General features: G+C 47.0%; 1 protein-coding gene across 1 annotated transcript in view; it reads right to left on the reverse strand.

Annotated features, from left to right (window-relative positions):
• The window catches only part of LOC121569647 (glycogen phosphorylase, brain form), a 39,621-nt gene extending 18,648 nt beyond the window's left edge, over positions 1 to 20,973 (reverse strand). Inside the window, exons 1-6 of the mRNA XM_041880787.1 lie at positions 20,569 to 20,973; positions 16,569 to 16,670; positions 1,336 to 1,414; positions 1,104 to 1,207; positions 879 to 1,010; positions 491 to 602 (exon numbers count right to left, since the gene is read on the reverse strand). Of these exons, the coding sequence (XP_041736721.1) occupies positions 491 to 602; positions 879 to 1,010; positions 1,104 to 1,207; positions 1,336 to 1,414; positions 16,569 to 16,670; positions 20,569 to 20,811 (772 nt within the window). The 5' untranslated portion in view covers positions 20,812 to 20,973. The remainder of the gene's footprint in view (positions 1 to 490; positions 603 to 878; positions 1,011 to 1,103; positions 1,208 to 1,335; positions 1,415 to 16,568; positions 16,671 to 20,568) is intronic.
• Between the last annotated feature and the right edge of the window lie 4,976 nt (positions 20,974 to 25,949).

Here is a 25,949-nt window from a genome sequence, read left to right on the forward strand (position 1 = left end):
TTGTTGTATGCTACTGTATACAACAGTAATGTTTGGCCTAATAAATATTTTCTGTTTCTACATTGCATTGGTGTTTACAGTGTACTTGTTACCCCTCTCAGCAGATTACTTTCACTGTAGAACATTGTATTGAAATGTATATATGAGCCTATGAAAGACCAAAGAGCTTTAGATTTAGAACAACAGTGTTTACATGGTATATCCAAAAATTTACTATTATGAAAGTAGTGTTTGCCATTTGATGCAAATGCTTCATTCTGACATGTGTTTATGGCATTTTGAATGAAGTGTTACATTTTGAAGGAGATGTGAGGCATTTTGCATTTTGTGTGTGCAGTTTTGGGAATTGTGTGTAGAGTTTTGAAAAAAGGCGACATCGTTTTGAAAACGTGTGTAAGCAGTTGGAAAAAACTGTAAAACAGGCTATACAGTCAACAGCCAATAGCCCACAGTAAACAGATCTATGATCAAAATGGCCATGGAGACGTACATTCCTGCAGGTTGAAGTCATTGGGTGCTTTAGCAGACCACAGCCTCATGGTGTTAACTGTGTTGTTCTTGAATCCAGGCACAGGAGTATCATAAGGCATGGCTAGGACAACCTAGGGAACAAAACTAAAAGTATTAGGAGAAAGAAGATGGGAAACAGAAAGAAGAGAAAACAACATTGACTCAAGGGTTTGTGTGTGTGTGTGTGTGTGTGTGTGTGTGTGTGTGTGTGTGTGTGTGTGTGTGTGTGTGTGTGTGTGTGTGTGTGTGTGTGTGTGTGTGTGTGTGTGTGTGTGTGTGTGTGTGTGTGCGTGCGTGCGTGCGTGCGTGCGTGCGTGTGTGAGTGTGAGTGTCTGTTTGTGTGTGTGTGTGTGTGCATGCGTACTCACCTGGGTGTCCATCCACTTTACTCCCTTCCCTGTGTGTTCCACTCGGCCATAGAAGTGCACAGGGAGCATGTACTCTGGACGAGCCTTCTCCCACGGGTTCCCATACCGCAGCCAATCATCAGCCTCCTCCACCTGAGAAGGAAAAATAGCGGTATTCAAATCAAAGTATGGATGCATTATAACAACCTCTAAATGTGACCAGAAAATAATGTCATGCTGCATTACCTGCCAGCCATTCGTGATCTTCTGGTTAAAGATGCCAAACTCATACCGGATGCCATAGCCATAGGCTGCCAGGCCTAAAGAGGCCATGGAGTCCAAGAAACAAGCTGAAATGGAGGAATATGGGAAACGTCAATTTCTTATGGTATGCTCATTTGTCTGCACTGGGTGAGATGTTTGAGCTTACACAGATAATGTTAGAATGTCACAAGGCAAAGAGTGTTTGATGCCTTACCTGCAAGGCGGCCCAGTCCCCCGTTCCCCAACCCAGCATCCTCCTCTATCTCCTCCAGCTCCTCTATGTCCAAGCCCAGCTGGTCAACAGAGAGAAATTGTTAGAAACATCACCTATACAGTAAAGCATCAGGTGCCAATAGAGAGTTTGACATGAACTTGAGTAACCCTTGTGTGTGTTGTAGAAGCTAAAAGCAAAGCGAATCCTCCTTCATATAGGCCTACTATTTTTAAGGTTTGAATTTGATTAAGCAAATTCATGTACTCCCTGTTCACCCACGACTGCGTGGCCAAGCACGACTCCAACACCATCATTATGTTTGCTGACGACACAACAGTGGTAGGCCTGATCACCGACAACGATGAGACAGCCTATAGGGACGAGGTCAAAGACCTGGCAGTGTGGTGCCAGGACAACAACCTCTCCCTCAACGTGAGCAAGACAAAGGAGCTGATCGTGGACTACAGGAAAAGGAGGGCCGAACACACCCCCATTCACATCGACGGGGCTGTAGTGGAGCGGGTCGAGAGTTTCAAGTTCCTTGGTGTCCATATCACCAACAAACTATCATGGTCAAACACACCAAGACAGCTGTGAAGAGGGCACGACAACACCTTTTCCCCTTCAGGAGACTGAAAAGATTTGGCATGGGTCCCCAGATCCTCAAAATGTTATACAGCTGCACCATCGAGAGCATCCTGACTGGTTGCATCACCGCCTGGTATGGCAACTGCTCGGCATCTGACCATAAGGCACTACAGAGGGTAGTGCGTGCAGCCCAATACATCACTGGGGCCAAGCTTCCTGCCATCCAGGACCTATATACTAGACGATGTCACTCCAGTCACCCAAGTCATAGACTGTTCTCTCTGCTACCGCACGGCAAGTGGTACCGGAGCGCCAAGTCTAGGTCCAAAAGGCTCCTTAACAGCTTCTACCCCCAAGCTATAAGACTGCTGAACAATTAATCAAATGGCCACCCGGACTATTTACATTGACTCCCCCCCGCTACTCTCTGTTTATTATCTATGCATAGTCACTTTACCCCAACCTACATGTACAAACTATCGCAACTAACCTGTATCCCCGCACATTGACTCGGTACCGGTACCCCCTGTATATAGCCTCGTTATTGTTATGTAATTTTATTGTGTTACTTTTTATTTTTTCACTTTAGTTTATTTAGTAAATATTTTCTGAACTCTATTTCTTGAACTGCGTTGTTGGTTAAGGGCTTGTAAGTAAGCATTTCATGGTAAGGTCTACACATGTTGTATTCGGCGCATGTGACAAATAAATGTGGATTTGATTGAAGTAGTATGTAGCCAAGCCAACTTGTGAGTTAGTTGGAGCGTGAGAAGGTGCGTGTGTGTTTTATCTTTCTAATCATACACTTGCTACATAAAGTTCCTGGTAGATTGTGTTCTCATGAAGAACAATGGGGAAACAAAATAAATATACATTTCCCTTAGTCATGGTTGCTGAGTGAGAACTGGCTGCTGTTGACTCTCTCAATCTAGGCCTACTCGTCTACGCAACATGGCCAACAGACATCACTCTTGTAGGCTGTGATTCTATCTTCACTTAGTGCAAACAAAGAGTGTGCTGTCCAATTTTGAAACAGGTTTGTTCAAAGCTTCATAGATGCATTATATACATGTTGCTTTAGGCTACAGATCATACTGCAGGTCCAGAACTGAGGGGTTGTTTGTCTAAGGATATTAGTGGAAAAGATAACAATGAGAGACCATGAGAGGCATGTTAGCCTCCTATAAACAGTCGCCCTGTACTGATAAAGAGTCTCTTTTTTTTTTTTTTTTTTTCACCTTTATTTAACCAGGTAAGCCAGTTGAGAACAGGTTCTCATTTACAACTGCGACCTGGCCAAGATAAAGCAAAGTAGTGCAATAAAAACAACACAGAGTTACATATGGGGTAAAAAACATAAAGTCAGAAATACAACAGAAAATATATATACAGTGTGTGCAAATGTAGCAAGTTATGGAGGTAAGGCAATAAATAGGCTATAGTGCAGAATAATTACAATAGTATTAACACTGGAATGCTAGATGTGCAAGAGATTATGTGCAAATAGAGATACTGGGGTGCAAAAGAGCAAAATAAATAACAATATAGGGATGAGGTAGTTGGGTGGGCTAATTTCAGATGGGCTGTGTACAGGTGCAGTGATCGGTAAGGTGCTCTGACAACTGATGCTTAAAGTTATTGAGGGAGATAAGAGTCTCCAGCTTCAGAGATTTTTGCAATTCGTTCCAGTCATTGGCAGCAGAGAACTGGAAGGAATGGCGGCCAAAGGAGGTGTTGGCTTTGGGAATGGCCAGTGAGATATACCTGCTGGAGCGCAGACTACGGGTGGGTGCTGCTATGGTGACCAATGAGCTAAGATAAGGCGGGGATTTGCCTAGCAGTGATTTATAGATGGCCTGGAGCCAGTGGGTTTGACGACGAACATGTAGTGAGGACCAGCCAACAAGAGCGTACAGGTCACAGTGGTGGGTAGTGTATGGGCCTTTGGAGACAAAACGGATTGCACTGTGATAGACTACATCCAATTTGCTGAGTAGAGTGTTGGAGGCTATTTTGTAAATTACATCGCCGAAGTCAAGGATCGGTAGGATAGTCAGTTTTACGAGGGCATGTTTGGCAGCATGAGTGAAGGAGGCTTTATTGCGAAATAGGAAGCCGATTCTAGATTTAACTTTGGATTGGAGATTCTTTATGTGAGTCTGGAAGTTGAGTTTACAGTCTAACCAGACACCTAGGTATTTGTAGTTGTCCACATACTCTAGGTCAGACCCGTCGAGAGTGGTGATTCTAGTCGGGTGGGCGGGTGCCAGCAGCGTTCGATTGAAAAGCATGCATTTAGTTTTACTAATGTTTAAGAGCAGTTGGAGGCTACTGAAGGATTGTTGTATGGCATTGAAGCTCGTTTGGAGGTTTGTTAACACAGTGTCCAATGAAGGGCCAGATGTATACAAAATGGTGTCGTCTGCGTAGAGGTGGATCTGAGAGTCACCAGCAGCAAGAGCGACATCATTGATATACACGGAGAAAAGTGTCGGCCCAAGAATTGAACCCTGTGGCACCCCCATAGAGACTGCCATAGGTCCAGACAACAGGCCCTCCGATTTGACACACTGAACTCTATCTGAGAAGTAGTTGGTGAACCAGGCGAGGCAGTCATTTGAGAAACCAAGGCTATTTAGTCTGCCAATAAGAATGCGGTGGTTGACAGAGTCGAAAGCCTTGGCCAGGTCGATGAAGACGGCTGCACAGTACTGTCTATTATCAATCGCGGTTATAATATCGTTTAGGACCTTGAGCGTGGCTGAAGTGCACCCGTGACCAGCTCGGAAACCGGATTGCATAGCGGAGAAGGTACGGTGGTATTCGAAATGGTCGATGATCTGTTTGTTAACTTGGCTTTCGAATACTTTCGAAAGGCAGGGCAGGATGGATATAGGTCTGTAGCAGTTTGGATCTAGAGTGTCACCCCCTTTGAAGAGGGGGATGACCGCGGCAGCTTTCCAATCTCTGGGGATCTCAGACGTTATGAAAAAGAGGTTGAACAGACTAGTAATAGGGGTAGCGACAATTTCGGCGGCTAGTTTTAGAAAGAAAGGGTCCAGATTGTCTAGCCCAGCTGATTTGTAGGGGTCCAGATTTTGCAGCGCTTTCAAAACATCAGCTGTCTGAATTTGTGTGAAGGAGAAGCGGGGGGCATGGGCAAGTTGCAGCAGAGGGTGCAGAGTTGGTGGCCGGGTTAGTGGTAGCCAGATGGAAAGCATGGCCAGCTGTAGCAAAATGCTTGTTGAAATTCTCGATTATTGTAGATTTATCGGTGGTGATAGTGTTTCCTAGCCTCAGTGCAGTGGGCAGCTGGGAGGAAGTGCTCTTATTCTCCATGGACTTTACAGTGTCCCAAAACTTTTTGGAGTTAGTGCTACAGGATGCAAATTTCTGTTTGAAAAAGTAAGCCTTTGCTTTCCTGACTGCTTGTGTATATTGGTTCCTAACTTCCCTGAAAAGTTGCATATCGCGGGGGCTATTTGATGCTAATGCTGTACGCCACAGGATGTTTTTGTGCTGGTCAAGGGCAGTCAAGTCTGAGGAGAACCAGGGGCTATATCGGTTCTTAGTTCTGTATTTTTTGAATGGGGCATGTTTATTTAAGATTGAGAGGAAATTACTTTTAAGGAACAACCAGGCATCCTCTACTGACGGAATGAGATCTATATCCATCCAGGATACCTGGGCCAGGTCAATTAGGAAGGCCTCCTCGCTAAAGTGTTTTAGGGAGCGTTTGACAGTGATGAGGGGTGGTCGCTTTGACCGCGGGACCCGTTACGGACGCAGGCAATAAGGCAGTGATCGCTGAGATCCTGGTTGAAGACAGCTGAGGTGTATTTAGAGGGTATGTTAGTCAGGATGATATCTATGAGGGTACCCATGTTTACGGATTTAGGGTTGTACCTGGTAGGTTCGTTGATAATTTGCGTGAGGTTGAGGGCATCTAGCTTGGATTGTAGGATGGCTGGGGTATTAAGCATATCCCAATTTAGGTCACCAAGCAGTACAAACTCTGAGGATAAATGGGGGGCAATCAATTCACATATGGTGTCCAGGGCACAGCTGGGGGCTGAGGGGGGTCTGTAGCAAGCGGCAACAGTGAGAGACTTATTTCTGGAAAGGTGGATTTTTAGAAGTAGAAGCTCAAACTGTTTGGGCACAGACCTGGACAGTATGATAGAGCTCTGCAGGCTATCTCTACAGTAGATTGCAACTCCACCCCCTTTGGCAGTTCTATCTAGACGGAAAATGTTATAGTTGGGGATGGAAATTTCAGAATTTTTGGTGGCCTTCCTGAGCCAGGATTCAGACACTGCTAGAACATCAGGGTTGGCAGAGTGTGCTAACGCAGTGAATAACTCAAACTTAGGAAGTAGACTTCTGATATTTATGTGCAAGAAACCAAGACTTTTGCGATTACAGAAGTCATCAAATGATAGCGCCTGGGGAGTAGGAGTGATACTGAGGGCTGCAGGGCCTGGGTTAGCCTCTACATCACCAGAGGAACAGAGGAGGACTAGAATAAGGATACATGCTAAAGGCTTTAAGAACTGGTCTTCTAGTGCGTTGGGTACATAGAATAAAGGGGGCAGATTTCCGGGTGTTATTGAAAAGATTCAGGGCATTATGTACAGACAAGGATATGGAAGGATATGAGTAAAGTGGAGGTAAACCTAAGCGTTGGGTAACAATTAAAGAGATAGCATCGCTGGAGGCATCAATTGAGTCGGTCTCCGCGTGTATTGGGGGAGGGGCAAAGGAGCTATCTAAGGCAGGTTTAGCTAGGCTGGGGGGTCTACAGTGATATAGTACAATTAGAAATAACCGAAACAACAATAAACTAACCATGTTTGGGCTGAGGCTAAACATAAACAGGATGTAGTACCGTAAAAAGGAACAGTCCAGCAGATATCAGCTGTATAGCTGAGTTATCATAAGGTCCGGTGGTGAAGTACTAGTGACTAAGAGGCCACGGCTAGCGTGTGCTAGCGGGCCAGGGCTAGCAGATGGATGGAATCTTCGTGGTTAACGTCGTAACCACATCAGACGATTTCGTCGGCAGACCAGTCGTGTAGGATCGGCGGGGCTCCGTGTCAACACTAGGTGGTCCTGTCCGGTTGACAGAGAGGTAGATAGCCGGGAGATGGGCCTAGCTCAGGATGATTAGCCAGACCACAGCGTCCGTTTTGTTGTAGCTAGCTGGTAGCGACGAATCCGGAGTTAAAGGTCCAGTGATTCAGTGATTCCGGCGGAAAAACTGATATGTTCTGGGTCGATAACGCGCTGTGCAGACTGGCCGAATATCCGGTGATCAATGTCCAGTGATTAAAATTAATCCCGCAGAAAAAAATCCAATGTTCTGGGTGAAACACCGCTAGCTGTGGCTAATAGCAAGTAGCTAGTTAGCTGGCTAGCTAGTTTCAACTGGAGATTCTAGATTCTAGATAAAGGTAAGTCAATAATAGAATCCGTTCCACATTGAGTGAGGTGGGTTGCAGGAAAGTATATCTTGTAGAAGGATGAAAAGTCTGATAGGGAAATATGTACGAAAAATAGGGTATTTACAGGCTATTTACAGACATTTACAGACATACGATAAAAACACAACTGCACTACTCCGCCATCTTGGAGTGTCTCTCCAAGACACATCGCTAGGACGGGTACCTTCATCAAAGGAAATAGGTTTACAGCTACTGGCATTAAATCCCCCATTGTAAGCTAACACAAAGGGAGGCCTTATAAAACATGTATTGGATGAATGGTAATATGGCACCACTCCCTGCCAGAACACAGTGAGCTTCAGTACAGGAGGTATTGGTGATGAAAGCATTGTACCTGGGAGAGACATAAGCCCACCACAAAAACCAAGCAGACATAAAGTCAGGTCTGATTCTGGATACGTGGGGAGTTTGAGTGTCACGGATGCCGCCGAGGCTGCTCCTCCTCCTTGCTCGGGCAGGCTTCGGTGTTCGTCGTCCCTGGAGTACTAGCTACTACCGCTCGATGTTTTCGATGTTTGTTTCGTAATGTCTAGTTGGTACACCTGTTTCGTATTCTGTATTGATTATGTTACATATAAGTTCTCTTGTTTTATGTTTGCCTTTGTGTGTTATTGTCCGCGTGTCCTGTATGTATGGTTGGCATTGATCATCCTGTTTATTACGCACTCCGCGTATTATCCTCCTCTTGTGTTTTGGAGGTTTTGTTTTGTGCGTATTTTTTGGAAAGTAAAGCAGTCGTTACTGATCTTCTGTGTCCTGCGCCTGACTTCACCGCTGCATACACTTCAGCATTTTTGACAGAATAACACACCCCCATGGAGTCAGCAGGAGCAGCGGCGGTGACCGAGTCACTGGAGGATCGGGTCAGCAGCCAGGACGCCATGATCCATAGACTCGGCTCCGCCATGCAAGACGTGATGGACACCCTGCGCCGATGGGAAAGAGGAGGCTTGCCCACACCTCCTCCTACATTACCACCACCATCGGCCAGCCCCATCGTACCATCTCCGGAGTCCAGTGGGATTTGGCTCTCGCTCCCGAGGGCATATGATGGCACCGCAGCCGGGTGTCAGGGGTTCCTACTTCAAGTGCAACTCTACCTGGCAACCATACACCCGGCGCCCTCGGGATACGAGAGCGTTTCCGTCCTCATCTCCTGTCTATCCGGCAAGGCGTTGGAGTGGGCCAATGCCGAATGGAGGGGAATAGATGCCGCCACTATCAGCTACGCGGAGTTCTCCCGCCGCTTCAGGGCTGTTTTCAATCATCCCCCAGAGGGTAAAGCGGCGGGGGAGCGTCTGTTCCACCTCCGACAGGGGAAGAGGAGCGCACAAGAGTTCGCCCTGGACTTCCGGACTCTAGCGGCGGATGCGGGGTGGAATGAGAGGGCCCTCATCGACCACTATCGGTGCAGCCTGCGAGAGGACGTTCGACGAGAGTTGGCCTGCAGGGACACCAATCTAAACTTCGATCAGTTGGTGGACATGTCGATCCGTCTGGATACCCTGCTGGCTACCCGCGGACGTCCGGAGTTGGGGCCGTCCATTCCATCCCCCAGCACCTCCGAGCCGAGCCCTATGGAGCTCGGGGTGCTGGCGCTAAGAGAGGAGGAGAGAGATCCCGGAGGGAGGCCGTCCTCTGCACCAACTGTGGCCGTAGAGGACACACTGCGGTTCGGTGCTGGGGAGGGCCTCCAGGGGATCGAGGCAACAGGTCACGCACTGGGGAGTCATTCCAGGTGAGTAGGCGCCCAACTCACCCAGAGCTCTCTGTTGTTCACCTGTGTATACCAGTAGTATTTCCCCAGGTTGCATCTCATTCCCAGCATAAGGCGCTAATCGATTCAGGCGCAGCTGGGAATTTTATTGATCGTAATTTTTGTGTTAAGTTAGGGATTCCCCTCCTACCAGTAGATGTGCCCTTTCCTATTCATGCCCTAGATAGCCGTCCGTTGGGATCTGGGTTGATTAGGGAGGTCACAGAGCCACTAAAGATGAAGACGCAGGGGGGTCATGAGGAGATCATTCAGTTGTATCTGATCGACTCTCTTGTGTATCCCGTGGTGCTGGGACTTCCTTGGTTAATCTCCCATGACCCCACCATTTCGTGGCAACAGAGGGCTCTCAAGGAGTGGTCTGACCAGTGTGTCGGGCGGTGTCTAGGTGTTTCCGTAGGGGCGACCACGGTGGAAAATCCGAACCAAGTGCCCGCACTGCACATTCCTCCTGAGTATGATGATTTGGCACTCGTGTTCAGCAAGACGAGGGCGACGCGATTGCCACCTCATAGACAGGGGGATTGTGCGATAGACCTCCAGGCAGGTGCTGCACTTCCGCGTAGTCATGTGTATCCTCTGTCTCAAGAGGAGACGGCGGCTATGGAGACATACATAGCCGAGTCTCTGAGACAGGGATACATACGGCCCTCCACTTCTCCTGCGTCCTCGAGTTTCTTTTTTGTGAAGAAGAAGGATGGAGGGTTGCGCCCGTGTATTGATTACCGTAGTCTCAATCAGATACAGTTATCCTCTCCCTCTGATTGCGAGTATGACGGAATCATTACACGGAGCGCGTTTCTTCACAAAACTGGATCTCAGGAGCGCCTACAACTTGGTGCGCATTAGGGAGGGAGATGAATGGAAGACAGCATTTAGTACCACCTCGGGTCACTATGAGTATCTCGTCATGCCATACGGGTTAATGAATGCTCCTTCAGTCTTCCAATCCTTTGTGGACGAGATCTTCCGGGATTTGCATGTGCAGGGTGTAGTGGTGTATATTGACGACATTCTAGTGTACTCTTCTACACGAGCCGAGCATGTAGCCCTGGTGCGTCGAGTGTTGGGTAGGCTGTTGGAGCATGACTTGTATGTCAAGGCAGAGAAATGTCTGTTTTTCCAGGAGTCCATCTCCTTCCTTGGCCATCGGTTGTCCGCGTCAGGGATGGAGATGGAGATTGACCGCGTTTCAGCCGTGCGTAATTGGCAGACTCCAACCACGGTTAAGGAGGTGCAGCGGTTTTTGGGTTTTGCCAATTACTACCGGAGGTTTATCCGGGGTTTTGGACAGGTAGCAGCTCCCACCACCTCCCTGCTGAAGGGGGGCCCGGTGCGTTTGCAGTGGTTGGCTGAGGCGGACAGGGCGTTTGGACAACTGAAGGACCTGTTCACCTCGGCTCCGGTGCTGGCGCATCCGGACCCCGCTTTAGCGTTCCAGGTGGAGGTGGACGCGTCAGAGGCCGGTATTGGGGCTGTAATGTCTCAACGCTCAGGCACGCCTCCTAAACTCCGGCCCTGCGCTTTTTACTCTAAGAAGCTCAGCCCGGTGGAACGTAATTATGACGTGGGGGACAGGGAGCTGCTAACCGTGGTTCAAACCCTAAAGGTGTGGAGGCATTGGCTTGAGGGGGCTCAACACCATTTTCTCATTCTGACTGACCATCGGAACCTGGAGTACATCCGGGCAGCTAGGAGACTGAACCCTCGTCAGGCTAGGTGGGCCATGTTTCTGGCCCGGTTTGTTTTTAAGCTCACTTACATCCCAGGGTCCCAGAACGTTAAGGCAGACGCCCTGTCCCGGCGATATGACACAGAGGAGAGGTCCATTGAGCCCACTCCCATACTGCCGGAGTCTTGTCTGGTGGCACCGGTGGTGTGGGAGGTCGATGCGGAAATCGAGCGGGCGTCTGCACCGACCCTACTCCTCCAGAGTGTCCAGTGGGGCGGACGTACGTTCCGCTCGAGATTCGTGATCGTCTCATTTATTGGGCTCATATGTCACCCTCCTCTGGACATCCTGGTATTGGCCGGACAGTGCACTGCCTTAGTGAAAAGTACTGGTGGCCAACATTGGCTAAAGACGTGAGGGTTTATGTCTCCTCCTGCTCGGTGTGCGCTCAGTGTAAGGCGCCTAGACACCTGCCCAGGGGGAAGTTACAACCCCTACCCGTTCCACAACGGCCGTGGTCTCACCTATCGGTAGACTTTGTCACGGACCTTCCCCCCTCCCAGGGGAATAACACTATTCTGGTCGTTGTGGATCGGTTCTCTAAGGCCTGTCGTCTCATCCCAATGCCGGGTCTCCCTACTGCCCTACAGACTGCTGAGGCTTTGTTTACCCACGTCTTCCGGCACTACGGGGTACCCGAGTATATAGTGTCTGATCGGGGTCCCCAATTCACCTCTATAGTCTGGAGGGCGTTCATGGAACGCTTCTGGGTCTCGGTTATCCCTGAGAGTAATGGGCAGGTGGGCAGGTGGAGAGAGTGATCCAGGATGTGGGTAGGTTTCTGAGATTGCCAGGACCGGCAGGAGGAGTGGTCGGGGTATATCCCCTGGGCAGAGATTGCCCAGAACTCCCTTCGCCATTCCTCTACGAATCTGACCCCTTTCCAGTGTGTGTTGGGGTATCAGCCGGTTCTGGCACCATGGCATCAGAGCCAGATCGAGGCTCCTGCGGTGGATGAGTGGTTTCGGCGCTCGGAGGAGACATGGAACGCTGCGCATGTACATCTGCAGCGGGCTATCCGTAGGCAGAAGGCGAGCGCCGATCTCCACCGCAGTGAGGGTCCAGTGTACGCACCTGGAGATCGAGTCTGGCTCGACTCGAAACCTGCCCCCTTCGCCTGCCCTGCCGGAAGCTGGGTCGGCGGTTTGTGGGGCCATTTAAAGTCCTGAGGAGATTGAACGAGGTATGTTACAGGTTACAACTGCCTAATGATTATCACATTAACCCCTCGTTCCATGTGTCTCTCCTCAGGCCGGTGGTAGCTGGTCCACTCCAGGACAATGAGATACGGGAGACTCCTCCGCCCCCACTGGACATCGAGGGGGCTCCGGCGTACTCAGTCCGGTCCATCGTGGATTCGAGACGTCGGATGGGGGGTCTGCAGTATCTCGTGGAGTGGGAGGGGTACGGTCCGGAGGAACGGTGCTGGGTGCCTAGGAGGGACATTTTAGATCCCTCCCTCCTGACGGAGTTCCACCGGAGTCATCCCACGCGCCCTGCTCCGCGTCCTCCTGGCCGTTGCCGAGGCCGGGGTCGGCGCGCGGCTCCTCCTCCTTGCTCGGGCAGGCTTCGGCGTTCGTCGTCCCCGGAGTACTAGCTACTACCGCTCGATGTTTTCGATGTTTGTTTTGTAATGTCTAGTTGGTACACCTGTTTCGTATTCTGTATTGATTATGTTACTGTGATGTCACGAGAGGCTGTGTCCTGGAGGGACGTTACATCCCCCTGAGGTGGCTGCAAACCCAGACAGCTATGGCTCCATCTGCTGGTATGGTCGGGAACTCCACCCCTCTATGGCCAATCTTCCCACGCAGCTGAAACAAATGAGGAGCTGATGAGCTGAAGGTTTGGGAAGGGAAGAGACACAGTCTCCAAGCTGGGCTCTCTGGAGGACAAGAGTGCTGCACGTCCACTTCCATGAGGAATATAAGGATTTGGAGATACTTACCTTTGGGGAAATACTCACCTTTGGATATATGCACCGGTGGAAATACGTGTGGGACATTTGGAAGGACGTTTTGCTGGGTTGGCCACTAGCTGCAACGTGGAATACAGTAAGACTGGGGAAAAGTTATTTGAGCGAGTGAGAGTTATGATGTTGGATGTGGAAGAGACATCCCTGAACTGTTAACCCTTAAAGAGCCACAAGAGAACAGAATTGTGTTATACTTTCGTTAGTTTCCCCAAGACCTTCAATAAAATCCTTGTTTTGATTGAACCTGGTCTCCTTGCACTACTTGAGCAATCCCGCTGAAAGCTGTGTAGCCTCTCGTGACGTCACAGATGGTGGAGAATACGGGCACGCCCAAGCGTTAATAGTGCATGTCAGAGGAGGATACCGAAGGTTTGATCACCCAGTTTTCCAAGTTGGCCGTAGGCTCCCCGCCGACTGAAATGGAGGACATATTGAAAGCCCTTGTTGCTGGCCAGCAAGCCCAGATGCAAGCAAACGTGGCTCTCTTGGAGGAGCAAAAGAAAGCCAACCTTCTGAAGGCAGAGGAATTGCAGTTGCAGAGACAGAGGGTGGTCCAAAATACCCGCCCAATAAAGGCAAGTGACTTTATATCTAAGATGGGAGCTACCGATGACATTGAGGCATACCTGCATGCATTTGAGGCCACGGCCACTAGGGAAGCCTGGCCCAAGCAACAGTGGGTTGGTCTGTTAGCCCCCCTTTCTAACCGGGGAAGCGCTGAATGCTGTCCGGGACCTGGGCCCTGACCAGGTTACTGACTATGATGCCCCGGAAGTCTGAGATCCTCAGCAGAGATGGACTCACAAAGTTTGGTATGGCCCAGCGCTTTCACAGCTGGACCTTCCAACCAGACCAACCTCCTCGGGCGCAGATGCATGAACTTGTCCGAATCGCAAGGAAATGGCTGGATCCGCAGAGGAATACAGCAGCGGCGGTGGTGGAGGCCGTTGTGGTGGATCGTTACCTACGCGCCCTGCCTTATGAGGCAAAACGGTTCATCAGTCAACAGGCCTTGACCACGGCTGATCTGACCGTGGAAGCTGTGGAAAAGTACCAGGCCACAGCGGAGATGCTGAATGCTTCCCCGAAAAGACCCCAGGAGTGCGGCCCCACCACAAATGGGAAGAACCCGTCCAAAGGACCCCAAGGTCTCGAACCCAGCCACGTCAGGACTTATCCCGGCTCCAGGGGGAGCCAGAAACCAGGCGGGTCCAAGAAGAGTACACCAGGAGGGGGAAACTCGACAGTGTTACCGGTGTGGGGAGATGGGACATATCTCCTGGCAGTGTGGGAAACCAGCCGATGAACCTATGCCCACTGCGGAGTCCTCCAGCTCAGCACCCACACACCGTTTTGCCTCGCTCTTGGGAGTCGTAGATGGCGGCCCAGATCGACCCCCACCTGCCCGGTAACTGTGAATCACCATGATGTGGAGGCCTTACTGGATTCTGGTAGCCGGGCCACCCTGGTGCGTAAGGATTTGGTGGGCCCAACGTGTCTGACCCCCGGGAAAGTCCTCCCAGTTTCCTGTGTCCATGGGGACACCAGAGAATACCCCATTACTGAACTTACAATGACCAGCACACGGGGAACCATACACACGACGGCGGGGTGGTTGATTCCCCTCCCCGTCCCTGTCCTAATTGGACGAGACTGCCCAGCCTTTTACCCACTCTGGAGAGAGTCTCAGGAGAGGATAACCCGAGTACCTCGGAAACGGAGAGGCAAGACTCATCCTGGGAAGGCTCCGGTGCAATCCTCCGAGTTACTCACTCCCGCCCGGGCTCTGATAGGGATGGCAGGTGCCCAGACCGACACAGAGACGGAGCTACAGAATCTGGACAAAGAACTGTCTGGTCTGAAGGGGACCGCTGAGAGGTATCGTTTGTTAAAGCAACAGTTAGACATGAAGACAGAAGAGTTAGATATCCTCCAGGTTAAACTCCAACAGAGCTCCTTCCCTAAGCAACAGGAGGAGCTGGAGAGGCTGCGCAGGACCATCGAGGAGTGTGAGGAGACCCTGCGCAGTAGTAAGGAGGTCCAGAAGAAGGCAGAGGAGAAGTACAAGGTGTTGGAGAACAAGATGAAGAATGCGGAGGCAGAGAGAGAGAAGGAACTGAAAGCTGCTCAACAGAAGCCAAACTCTGCTAAAACCAAGGCTGATGCGTTCAGTAAGAAACTCAAGGAGAGACAACAGGAGGCTGAGTCCCTGGTCCTAGAGTTGGAGGAGTTGAAGAGAGAGCAGTCTGGCAAGCACCACGGCAATGCGGACGCCCTCTCCCGGCGTGATGCCTTCTTCGCTGCCTTTACCCGACGAGGACGTCGGTCCCGAGGAGGGGGATGTGATGTCACGAGAGGCTGTGTCCTGGAGGGACGTACATCCCCTGAGGTGGCTGCAAACCCAGACAGCTATGGCTCCATCTGCTGGTATGGTCGGGAACTCCACCCCTCTATGGCCAATCTTCCCACGCAGCTGAAACAAATGAGGAGCTGATGAGCTGAAGGTTTGGGAAGGGAAGAGACACAGTCTCCAAGCTGGGCTCTCTGGAGGACAAGAGTGCTGCACGTCCACTTCCATGAGGAATATAAGGATTTGGAGATACTTACCTTTGGGGAAATACTCACCTTTGGATATATGCACCGGTGGAAATACGTGTGGGACATTTGGAAGGACGTTTTGCTGGGTTGGCCACTAGCTGCAACGTGGAATACAGTAAGACTGGGGAAAAGTTATTTGAGCGAGTGAGAGTTATGATGTTGGATGTGGAAGAGACATCCCTGAACTGTTAACCCTTAAAGAGCCACAAGAGAACAGAATTGTGTTATACTTTCGTTAGTTTCCCAAGACCTTCAATAAAATCCTTGTTTTGATTGAACCTGGTCTCCTTGCACTACTTGAGCAATCCCGCTGAAAGCTGTGTAGCCTCTCGTGACGTCACAGTTACATATAAGTTCCCTTGTTTTATGTTTGCCTTTATGTGTTATTGTCCGCGTGTCCTGTGTGTATGGTTGGCATTGATCATCCTGTTTATTATGCACTCCGCGTATTATCCTCCTCTTGTGTTTTGGAGGTTTTGTTTTGTGCATATTTTTTGGAAAGTAAAGCAGTCGTTACTGATCTTCTGTGTCCTGCGCCTGACTTCACCGCTGCATACACTTCAGCATTTTTGACATTGAGCCCCAATTTTCATCCTGATTGTATGGCTGGAAGTACAGGTGAAAAAGTGCACTGCACCTGCACACAGCCATTCTGAAATTAGCCCATCCAACTACCTCATCCCCATATTGTTACTTATTTTGCTAATTTGCACCCCAGTATCTCTATTTGCACATCATATTTTGCACATCTATCATTCCAGTGTTAATACTAAATTGTAACTATTTTGCACTATGGCCTATTTATTGCCTTACCACCATAATTTACTACATTCGCACACACTGTATATATATTTTCTGTTGTATTTTTGACTTTATGTTTTGTTTACCCCATATGTAACTCTGTGTTGTTGTTTTTATTGCACTGCTTTGCTTTATCTTGGCCAGGTCGCAGTTGTATATGAGAACTTGTTCTCAACTGGCTTACCTGGTTAAATAAAGGTTAAATAAAATAAAATAAAAATAAAATGTTAAGACACAGGTAGTGCAGATGTATGGTTTTACCTGGTAGATGGCTTCATCACAGGCATTCTGCAGGCCCAGGTTGATCATGGTGTTCTGAAGGGTCCGGCCCATGTAAAACTCCAATGATAGATAGTGGATCCTCTGAAGATGACATGGATGGGTTTTTAGCATTTCAGACATACTGTATGCATGTAGACAGCCAAAGATACAGATTAGCACAAATATACGGTAGGCGCAATGACTCTGAAACACTGTGGCAAAACGTGGCAATACTGATTTGTGACCTATCATTCAGTGGTGCTACTCAACTTGAGATCATCGGAAGCTGAAGAATCTGTGCTAAAGACTTGGCCAAAGTTGGGTGAGCATGACATTATAAATCACCAGCACACAGAACTGCAGAACCTCTGCTCAGCACTCTGTCACTTGTAGCCTAATGCAGCTCACAATATTTACCGCTCCGACTATTCCCCCTCAGTCCTCCACCACCACCCATGGAATTCCCAGAGAGGAAGTAATACCAGCAGCTCATTAGCACTGTTCAGAATCAGAACCAACGCAAAGTTGTGCCAATGCAAGTGCCAGCTTGATGTTGCCAGATCAGGAGGAAGATGGAGGAAAAAAATGTGTTAATGGTGCTTTCACGACAACTGGGAACTCTGGAGAAAAAAAAAACTTGGTCAAATCATGACGTCAGTGATCTTCAGGTCGGAAAGTTGGAGCTCTACAAAGATAGAGTTTCCGACTTGGAATTCCGAGTAGGATCACTGTTCAAAACTATTTTTCCTCCCTGAGTTCCCAATTGTCTTGAAAGCACTGATGTCGGAAGTATGAGATTTCCGAGTTCCCATTTGTTTTGAACGCAGCATAACTCTGATTAAGGACTGTTTAGTTTCACACAATGGATGGAATGAGTATACAGTTGAAGTCGGAAGTTTACATACACCTTAGCCAAATACATTTAAACTCAGTTTTTCACAATTCCTGACATTTAATCCTAGTATATATTCCCTGTCTTAGGTCAGTTAGGATCACCACTTTATTTTAAGAATGTGAAATGTCAGAATAATAGCAGAGAGAATTATTTATTTCATCTTTTATTTCTTTCATCACATTCCCAGTGGGTCAGAGAAATTTACATACACTCAATTAGTATTTGGTAGCATTGCCTTTAAATTGTTTAACTTGGGTCAAATGTTTTGGGTAGCCTTCCACAAGCTTCCCACAATAGGTTGGGTGAATTTTGGCCCATTCCTCCTGACAGAGCTGGTGTAACTGAGTCAGGTTTGTAGGCCTCATTGCTCGCACACGCCTTTTCAGTTCTGCCCACAAATGTTCTATAGGATTGAGGTCAGGGCTTTGTGATGTCCACTCCAATACCTTGACTTTGCTGTCCTTAAGCCATTTTGCCACAACTTTGGAAGTATGCTTGGGGTCATTGTCCATTTGGAAGACTCATTTGCGACCAAGCTTTAACTTCCTGACTGATGTCTTGAGATGTTGCTTCAATATATCCACATAATTTTCCTTCCTCATGATGCCATCTATTTTGTGAAGTGCACCAGTCCCTCTTGCAGCAAAGCACCCCCACAGCATGATGCTGCCACCCCCGTGCTTCACGGTTGGGATGGTGTTCTTCTGCTTGCAAGCAACCCCCTTTTTCCTCCAAACATAACGATAGTCATTATGGCCAAACAGTTCTATTTTTGTTTCATCAGACCAGAGGACATTTCTCCAAAAAGTACGATCTTTGTCCCCATGTGCAGTTGCAAACCGTAGTCTGGCTTTTTTATGGCGGTTTTGGAGCAGTGGCTTCTTCCTTGCTGAGCGGCCTTTCAGGTTATGTCGAAATAGGACTCGTTTTACTGTGGATATAGATACTTTTGTACCTGTTTCCTCCAGCATCTTCACAAGGTCATTTGTTGTTGTTCTGGGATTGATTTGCACTTTTCGCACCAAAGTACGTTCATCTCTAGGAGACAGAACGTGTCTCCTTCCTGAGCGGTATGATGGCTGCGTGGTCCCATGGTGTTTATACTTGCGTACTATTGTTTGTACAGATGAATGTGGTACCTTCAGGCGTTTGGAAATTGCTCCCAACGATGAACCAGACTTGTGGAGGTCTACAATTTTTTTCCTGATTTCTTTTGATTTTCCCATGATGTCAAGCAAAGAGGCACTGAGTTTGAAGGTAGGCCTTGAAATACATCCACAGGTACACCTCCAATTGACTCAAATTATGTCAATTAGCCTATCAGAAGTGTCTAAAGCCATGACATCATTTTCTGGAATTTTCCAAGCTTTTTAAGGCACAGTCAACTTAGTGTATGTAAACTTCTGACCCACTGGAATTGTGATACAGTGAATTATAAGTGAAATAATCTGTCTGTAAACAACTGTTGGAAAAATGACTTGTGTCATGCACAAAGTAGATGTCCTAACCGACTTGCCAAAACTATAGTCTGTTAAAAATAAATGTGTGGAGTGGTTGAAAAACAAGTTTTAATGACTCCAACCTAAGTGTATGTAAACTTCCGACTTCAACTGTATATGCTGGAATTTAGCTCTTAACAATACAAGGTTAAACGGCAACAGGTTTTTCTGTTATTCATACAGAGCTATCACCCTTAAATGAAGGTCTTGCATTACTTCCTTCATGCAGTAGAATCCTTTGGTAGAGAGGACATTACAGTATGACTGAGCTGCTGGGATCTCTAGGTTTGGCTGGAGCCCAATGCTTTGTCCCCAGTAACAACTGCAGCTGCTCTTTACTGATTGAGCAAGCAATGCAGTGCACTCTAAATTCAGATAATTCCCTTTCCAAGTAAAAAGGAAGACTGTGGATTCAGACAATGTTTAGCCTGTTGAGAAGTGAATGTAGAGAAGTGTATACATTTTCTGGCCCACTACTCTGTGATGCTTGTTATGTTACTGATTTTTCACCTTAAAATGTATGTCAAACAAAAACCACCGATTTAAAAGTTTAACAAACCAAAAAACTCTAAGCACAATGAACAGTTGACACAGTAAATAAATAAAAACATTTACTGGAAAGGTTTGGTAACAGAATTAGGGTAAAATCTCCCTCAGTTTTATTCTGTTACCTGCCTGCTAGCAGACACTTATCCAGAGTGACTTACAGGCACAATTAGGGTTAAGTCCTTGCTCAAGGGCACATCAACAGATGTTTTACCTAGTTGGCTCGGGGATTAGAACCAGCGACCTGTCAGTTACTAGTCCAACACTCTTAACCGCTAAGCTATCTGCCACCCTATACCAAACATTGTAGCTGCACAGTTCTTCCTGTAAATGTGTTTTTGTTAAATTTTCTGTGGAAATTGTTAAAAGTAGTCCTTGTGCATAGAGTTGTATGGTTTGTTAAACTTTGAAATAAATGGTTTTTGTTTGGTATACATTTTAAAGTGAAACATCTGAGTCTCAGCATATTTCCTTTATAATGGAATTGCCCTTATGCAATACCTGGCATGTTCATACTGGGACATGTGTAAAAAGGGTATGGCCATGAGAAACATGGACAACCTCTGGCAAAGTTTTTTAAAATAGTCATAAACAATTTAACTAAAAAATGAAGATACAAACAAAATGCTGACTGGCCCATGGCTCTTTCACTATTACCAGCTGAAAACTTAGATCCTGATAAAAACACTTCCTCTGTAGTCTTGTCTTAAAGATATAGGATACTGTACAGCATATTGGAGTAGGTACGCTATTGGTAGCCTAATGCCTGAAAGTAGAGAGTCACTGGTGTGTTAAATTACCAATAGGAAGCGGAAACATTTGTCATACAGTCTATGGAAACAACTGTCATTGCAGTAAATTGTGTAGCCTCTTAGTCCGTGATACACGGACCCCTTTTCCACAGACAGGCTATCTGGGGATAATAAAATAGAAACTTGCCTACAAATAATCACTGCAATTTCAAATTGGGACCATGCAATTTATTGCATGTGCAACAAATTAAAAATGAAACCCCGTACCAATTCCTGTATAATTTCAAGGAGATGTTTTCCCCCTTTACCTTTGGATCTTTTTCATAATAATATTGTTGAGTGCGGATCCATCTCCCAACGAGGTGGTCCCTGACTGTGTGAGCCAGGGCAAAGTAGTAATCCCGAGGGGTGGCTACATTGCGATCTTTGACAAGAGTGAAGTGAAGATGCCTGTTGAAGCTTTTCTTGATTTCTGCTACATCGCCCAGTCCTGCAATGCCACGCACGCTGATCTGTTTTCTCTTTTCATGGTCACTCAGTGGGGTGCTCATAGCTTCTAATAAACGCTATCCGGACTTGTGCAAGGTTTGAATTGATTAGAAGTGAGTAAGAAAATCCACCCCTGACAGACCTTGGAGGTGGCAGAGAGTTCGTTCCAAGAAGACAAGGGACGACAACAGACATCCTCGAGAGACCCCCTTAATTCTGACTGGACGAGGTTATTCTGACAGTATAAAGAGATGGGAGGGGAGTGAGGAACCAATGGGAGGGGGGGAGGCAGGAACGCCACATGCAGGAACGCCCCGAATTGCGGGCTGCAGTTGCACATTATTGCGTGCAGATGGCAACCTCCCAATATTCTGCAATGGAAAAGTCTCAACGGAATCCTTGGGACGTACCGCAGCGAAGCGAGATATTCAGCATTGTTTCGCGGAAGCTCCCAACCAGCAAGACCCACGCCACACGCCATTGGCCGTTCGGCTTTCACCGCCGCGATAGGAGAAGCAGTCTGCCTGCAGCAGTGCCGCGTCCAACCAGCTAGTACAATTGACTGCCAGATCGCAACAGTGTTGCCATGTTCGCGGTTTTCCTGAACCAAATTGGGCTACTACGAAAACGATGTCGCGGGTGAAAATGTATTGGTCGCGGGTTGTGGGTTTTTGGGCTATTTTTAAGTTGCACTGCAGCCGCTATGGCATTTCTCTTTAAAAATATATATTTCACTGTGACCTGCTGCTGACTGTCAGGCAGTGAGGCAGGCTGTTGCTGAGTGAGTTAGTGGTGCTGTACAAAAGGCTGTGAAGGATTTGTACTTAATCATATCAGTAATGTTAGTTAATCATATCAGAGCTGTAGCGCCGCCCACCGGTGAAGTGGAGCAGAGCATGCTGGGCGATCTCCAGCTCAGAGAAGATGATCAGCTCGAGAGAAGTCAAGTGAGGGAAAGTTCCAGCCATCCTTGTGTTTTCCCACCAGTTAGCTTTCATTGTGTTAGCCAAGGCCAGTGAGCGTCCTTGTTGATATGTTAGTACATATTTCATATCTTTCAGGTGTTTATGTCTGAAAATGCACTCTGCGATGATAATGTCATATTTTAGGTTATGCTAATTAGCAGTTTCTACGGCAAGCTAGCTATTGTTTATATGCCCACGTGTATGGTACATCATTATATGGGTATTACATTTCACTGTTTAGAGGTATTCAAGTTCATTGTGCAGTTGTAGTTCTGTACTAAAGATGATGGTTCTATGCTTTGTAGCACACGTGCGCGGCGGCACCCCTTTGATCTCAATCAGTGTTGCCAACTTAGCGACTTTGTCGCTATATTTAGCAAGTATTCATACCCCTCTAGTGACACATTTTCAAAAAATCGACTAGCGACAAATCTAGCGACTTTTTCTGGTGTTATTGGAGACTTTGACGTGAAAGCACGTATCGTTCTTACTCTTCTCAATGAGCAGCGGGTGCTGCCGTGGGCCCTACCCCAGGAGTGGGAATCAAACCCTGAATTCAAAGGCTGGTTGAAGCCGTTTATTGGATATGATACATGGGCATACTACCTGTATTGTAAGGCTGATTTCTACGCCAAACGTAGTGATGTAAAAAAACACATGACAACTCTAAAACATACTCAAAAGGCAAAGCCTTATAACAGTTCCACCCAAAACAAGCTGCCATTTATGTTTAAAAAGTTTACTCTGCAAAAAAGGCTGAGGCCACCATGGCATTAGCTATCGCTGAACACCGTTCCATGCTGGCATGTGATCACATTGGAGAAGCATGTAGAGCTGCTTTCTCAGACTCCACTGCTGCTACCCACTTCAAAATGCACAGGACAAAGTGCACAGAAATTATTAATGGTCTTCTAGCACCATACTTTCTGAAAAAGTTGGTCGCAGTTGTGGGTGACCAGCGTTTCAGCCTCCTCCTCGATGAGTCCACGGATGTAAGTGTTTCTAAGTACCTGGGGGTTGTGATAAGGTACTTTAGTGACACCAAGCAGACAATTGTATCAACATTTCTGGGGCTTGTTGAGTTGGAGGGAGGAGATGCCAAATCTATAGCTCGTGCTGTTGTGGCTTTCCTCGAGAAGTGTTGTCTTAAAAAAGAGAAACTCCTGGGGATAGGGACTGACAATGCCTCTGATATGACGGGGATTAACAATGGGGTCCATAAAGTGCTGAAGGAGGAGTATGGCCTCAAAGATCTGGTTCTTATTCGCTGTGTGTGCCACTCTCTGCAGCTTGCTGTAAGTCATGCTTCCAATGACACCATCCCCCGTAGTGTGGAGTACTTGGTACGAGAGACTTATAACTGGTTTTCAGTGTCTCCAACGTGCAGGGAGGCCTACAAGGCCATATATGAGACCATCAACTGTGGGGAGAAACCTTTACAGATAACCAAGGTGTGTGCAACACGTTGGCTCTCCATTGAACCCGCGGTTTCACGCATTTTGACCAGTGGGAGGAGCTTAGGCTGCATTTCTCAGTCACTAAGTCCAGTGAACACTGCTACATGGCTGAGGCTGTATACTCCATGTACAGTGATCCTCAAAACATATTGTATCTGACTTGTTTGAAGTCAGTGCTGGGTGAGGTACAGTTGGCCATCAAGGCTTTTGAGGGAGAGCAAGTAGACCCTCTTAAGCTACTTGACAGCTTGGTTAGCCTGATCAAGTCTGTGAGCAGCAGGGTGCTGAATCCACTGGCAAATGTTGATGTACTCAAAGGGCCAATAGATGGATACATCAGTCCCAAACCGTACCTTGGTTACCTTTTTGAGTCAAAGGCAGCTGAGCTCCACCTTGCACCTGAGGATGAAAGCAATGTCCGAAGGCGGTGTATAGCCTTCACCATCTCCCTCACTAATGAGTTGAGGGTGAGACTGCCGGACAACATCAAAGCATTGCAGTACATGTCAGTTTTCAATGTGGAGGAAACTCTAAAGCACAATAACAACCCTGGAGAAATAGAAAAAATAGCCAAGCTCCTTTGCTACTCCCCTGCAGAGATAGACAAGATTGTCCAGCAATGGCGTGCCATCCATCTTAGTAAATGGAATGAGACAAAAAACACACTGGGCTTCTGGAGTGAGATTTGGAAGTTCAGGGATGCAGCTGATAGTAACCCGTTTCAAGAACTTGCCATGGCTGCTGTGTCTGTGTTGTCCTTGCCACACTCGAATGCTGAAGTCGAGAGAGTATTCAGCCAGATGAGTGTGGTAAAAAGCAAACTTAGAAATCGGATGTCCTTGCAGACCCTTAACTCCATCCTGTACATTCGATATGGACTGAAGCTGTCTGGTGAGGCTTGCTATGAGCACCAGCTGCCTGATAATGTTTTGCAGCTTTTTGGCACATCAGCTGCTTACTAATTTAAGTCAGCTCCCTCAGTTGCTGAACCTGCCATAGAGAGCCTTGACCAAAATGACGATGACCCACTCTTTCTGTGAGCCAGCACAGCCTGTGTGTGTGTGGAGGGGGGCCTGGAAAAAACAAACAATTAACCTGAATTAGGGCCAGACTAGTTACCATCCTTTTCTCACATTGCCATTGACAGTTTTTTCTATTGTCTCTTTTTGGTCCATTTAGATTGTTAATGTAGATTGTATACAAAAAAATTGTTAAAATGTTATGGTTAAAAATGTTCATGTTTTACTGTGACTTGTTATAGGCTCCTAAGTGGACCATAAGGTTAAAAACCAAACCAAACTTAAGAAAACGAAACAAAAAAACGAAACTAAAATAAAAAAAATGAAACATTAAAAACTAAGTAACTCCGCCAGAGTGTCTCTTTTGGGTCACTTTTGCTGGTCCCAAGCCCGGATAAAGGAGGGTTGGAATTGTGACATAAAAAAAAACAAGAATCGACAGAAGAAAGTACATTTGTAGTTCTAAACATATTTAGGGTGTTTTTTACTCACTTTTTGTCTCTCCCACAACATTATCCCTGTCTCCTACTGCTTCCATCAGAGTTACATGCACATGGCCAATTATGGAAATTAGGTGATGACGTCATTTAGCGACTTTTATGACGGCCAATAGCTACTTTCCTTACTGAGGAGTTGGCAACACTGAATTATTCTCAATTAGTGCCGTCACAGTCACGTTGTATTGCGCTGTATGGTCCTGTATAGCATTAAGTCATCATAGTCATATTATAGCCATGCATATTGTTTATAAGAGAATTGGAGATTGTATTCTGTCATTCACTATTGTATCTTTTATTTATCTCTTTACTTGCACACACACACACACACACACTTTGGTTGAAGCAAGTTGCCAGACAACTAAGTGCCTTAGCCCATCCGTACTAACACTGTGCGGTGCTGTTCCGTGCCTGTGCATCTTCAGCGTTTTTAAACCACCTCAACTGGAATCTTACCGGTCTTTCATCTGTGCCTTTACCAGGACATGGGAGCGAACAAATCAAGTAAAACCTAACCTAAAGAATATACAGTCCACAAAGTCCTCACTTACAGGTGGGGAGGGCCAGAGGGGTGTGTTTGTATGCACTACAGCTATGAGCGAGAGGAGCGGGAGCAGCACGCACACGTCGTGACAACTTTTTACCAGTTGTAGGTAGGCTATTTAGAATTAGATTGTCATTATGGAGACGCCTATTTCCAACCCCTTTTTCGTAAAACATATTCATACGCTAAAACTGATGCACATCAAGAAATAATGGAAACGAAGCACTGGAAAACGACGTTGGGCGCACTAGAGCGCATTACATACATTCGCTCGAGATGGTTTAAACTGCATTCTAATGTTGACTTTGCTTAAAGAAACTGTATCAAGCGAAGTGTTTTATGCATGCTCAGTTCTTGGGTCTCGGGGGCTGCCTGAGTGGACATTTGAAACGGAAGGTATGGAACTCCCTCCCATGGTTCTTTTCATGGGGAAAAGTCTTCAATGAAACTGACATTAAATGTGGAGAATGTTTCATTTGCCACCAAGTAGCCTATTAATTTATATGCCATTGTAGGCTACCATTTGATACAATAAATATGTTGAAATTATGATAGCATTGGAGTCATTGCAAATACATTTGTGCAACTTGTGTAGCCTACCTGGAGCTGGCAAACCAATTTAATAAATAGCCTATAACTTAAGTTTATTGTTGTTGTAGCCTTATGTTATTAAATTATTAATGGACATGTTTAGTCAATTAAATTGGAAGTTACCAAA

Source organism: Coregonus clupeaformis, chromosome 1, assembly GCF_020615455.1.
Source record: "Coregonus clupeaformis isolate EN_2021a chromosome 1, ASM2061545v1, whole genome shotgun sequence".
In the NCBI taxonomy this organism is placed as follows: Eukaryota; Metazoa; Chordata; class Actinopteri; order Salmoniformes; family Salmonidae; genus Coregonus; species Coregonus clupeaformis.